The 859-nt window shown below is 64.1% G+C and overlaps 1 protein-coding gene across 1 annotated transcript in view; it reads left to right on the top strand.

The window, feature by feature from the left end:
* Nucleotides 1–695, top strand: part of FAM71E1 (family with sequence similarity 71 member E1) — a 5,305-nt gene extending 4,610 nt beyond the window's left edge. Inside the window, exon 4 of the mRNA XM_015563997.1 lies at nucleotides 434–695. Coding sequence (XP_015419483.1) covers nucleotides 434–695 — 262 coding nt within the window. The remainder of the gene's footprint in view (nucleotides 1–433) is intronic.
* Nucleotides 696–859: the final 164 nt, after the last annotated feature.

Raw genomic sequence — 859 nt, forward strand, 5'->3', positions numbered from 1 at the left:
AGGACTGGATGAGGGTGTGAGAGGGAAAGTCAGGAGCAACTCCGGGTTCCTGGCCGAGCAAGTGGATGCAGTTAAAACCGGAGGACGGAGAGGAGCGGGTTTGGGGTGGGGATGAGGTCAGAAGTGTGGTGGCTGGGCATTTTCTGTGTCAGCTGCCGAGGCCACGTCCAAATGGAACTGGATTTCAAGTGGGCGGGTGTCTATTCAACCCGGGGGGTTAGGAGAGAGGACTGGCCAGCGGGAGGCACACGTGTGCCTTGTGGGCGCCAGGAGGGGAGCGAGAAGATTCAAGCGGCAGAGAGAGTGGAAAGGGCTCCCTCCGGGGAGAGAAGGGGCGGCCAGGTGGGCAACCCCGACTCCGAGGGTGCCGGCTGGCAGCGGGGAGGGGGCGGCCGGGGAAGGCAGGACCTGAGGCGCCCCTTCTGCCCGCCAGGATGATACCCTTGCAGTTTGTCCAGCTCTTCGTCCACGACAAGAGCCGCAGGCAGCTCAAGGTCAAGTTGCACAACGGCCGCACCTTCTACCTGCAGCTGCAGGGTCAGCCCAGGACCTGCGACTTCGAGTTCGGCCAGTGGGTGCAGCTGCTCTACTGCCTGCGCTTCCACTCGGCCCTGAGTAGCCAGAAGGATGGAGAGGAAGATGAAGAGGAGGAGGAGTATCAGACTGAAAGGGAGGACAGGAGGGATGGGGCTTAGAGGAGGGCGGAGGGTGGAGGGTGGGGTGGAAAATGGGCTAGACTCCTGGGTCTGAGGGAGGAGGGGCCGGGGGAGGAGGGGCTGGGGGCAGGGACTCCTGGATCTGAGGGAGGAGGGGCTGAGGGAGGAGGGGCTGAGGGAGGAGGGGCTGAGGGAGGCGGCTG

This window comes from Myotis davidii, unplaced genomic scaffold (assembly GCF_000327345.1).
Source record: "Myotis davidii unplaced genomic scaffold, ASM32734v1 scaffold358, whole genome shotgun sequence".
Taxonomy (NCBI): Eukaryota; Metazoa; Chordata; class Mammalia; order Chiroptera; family Vespertilionidae; genus Myotis; species Myotis davidii.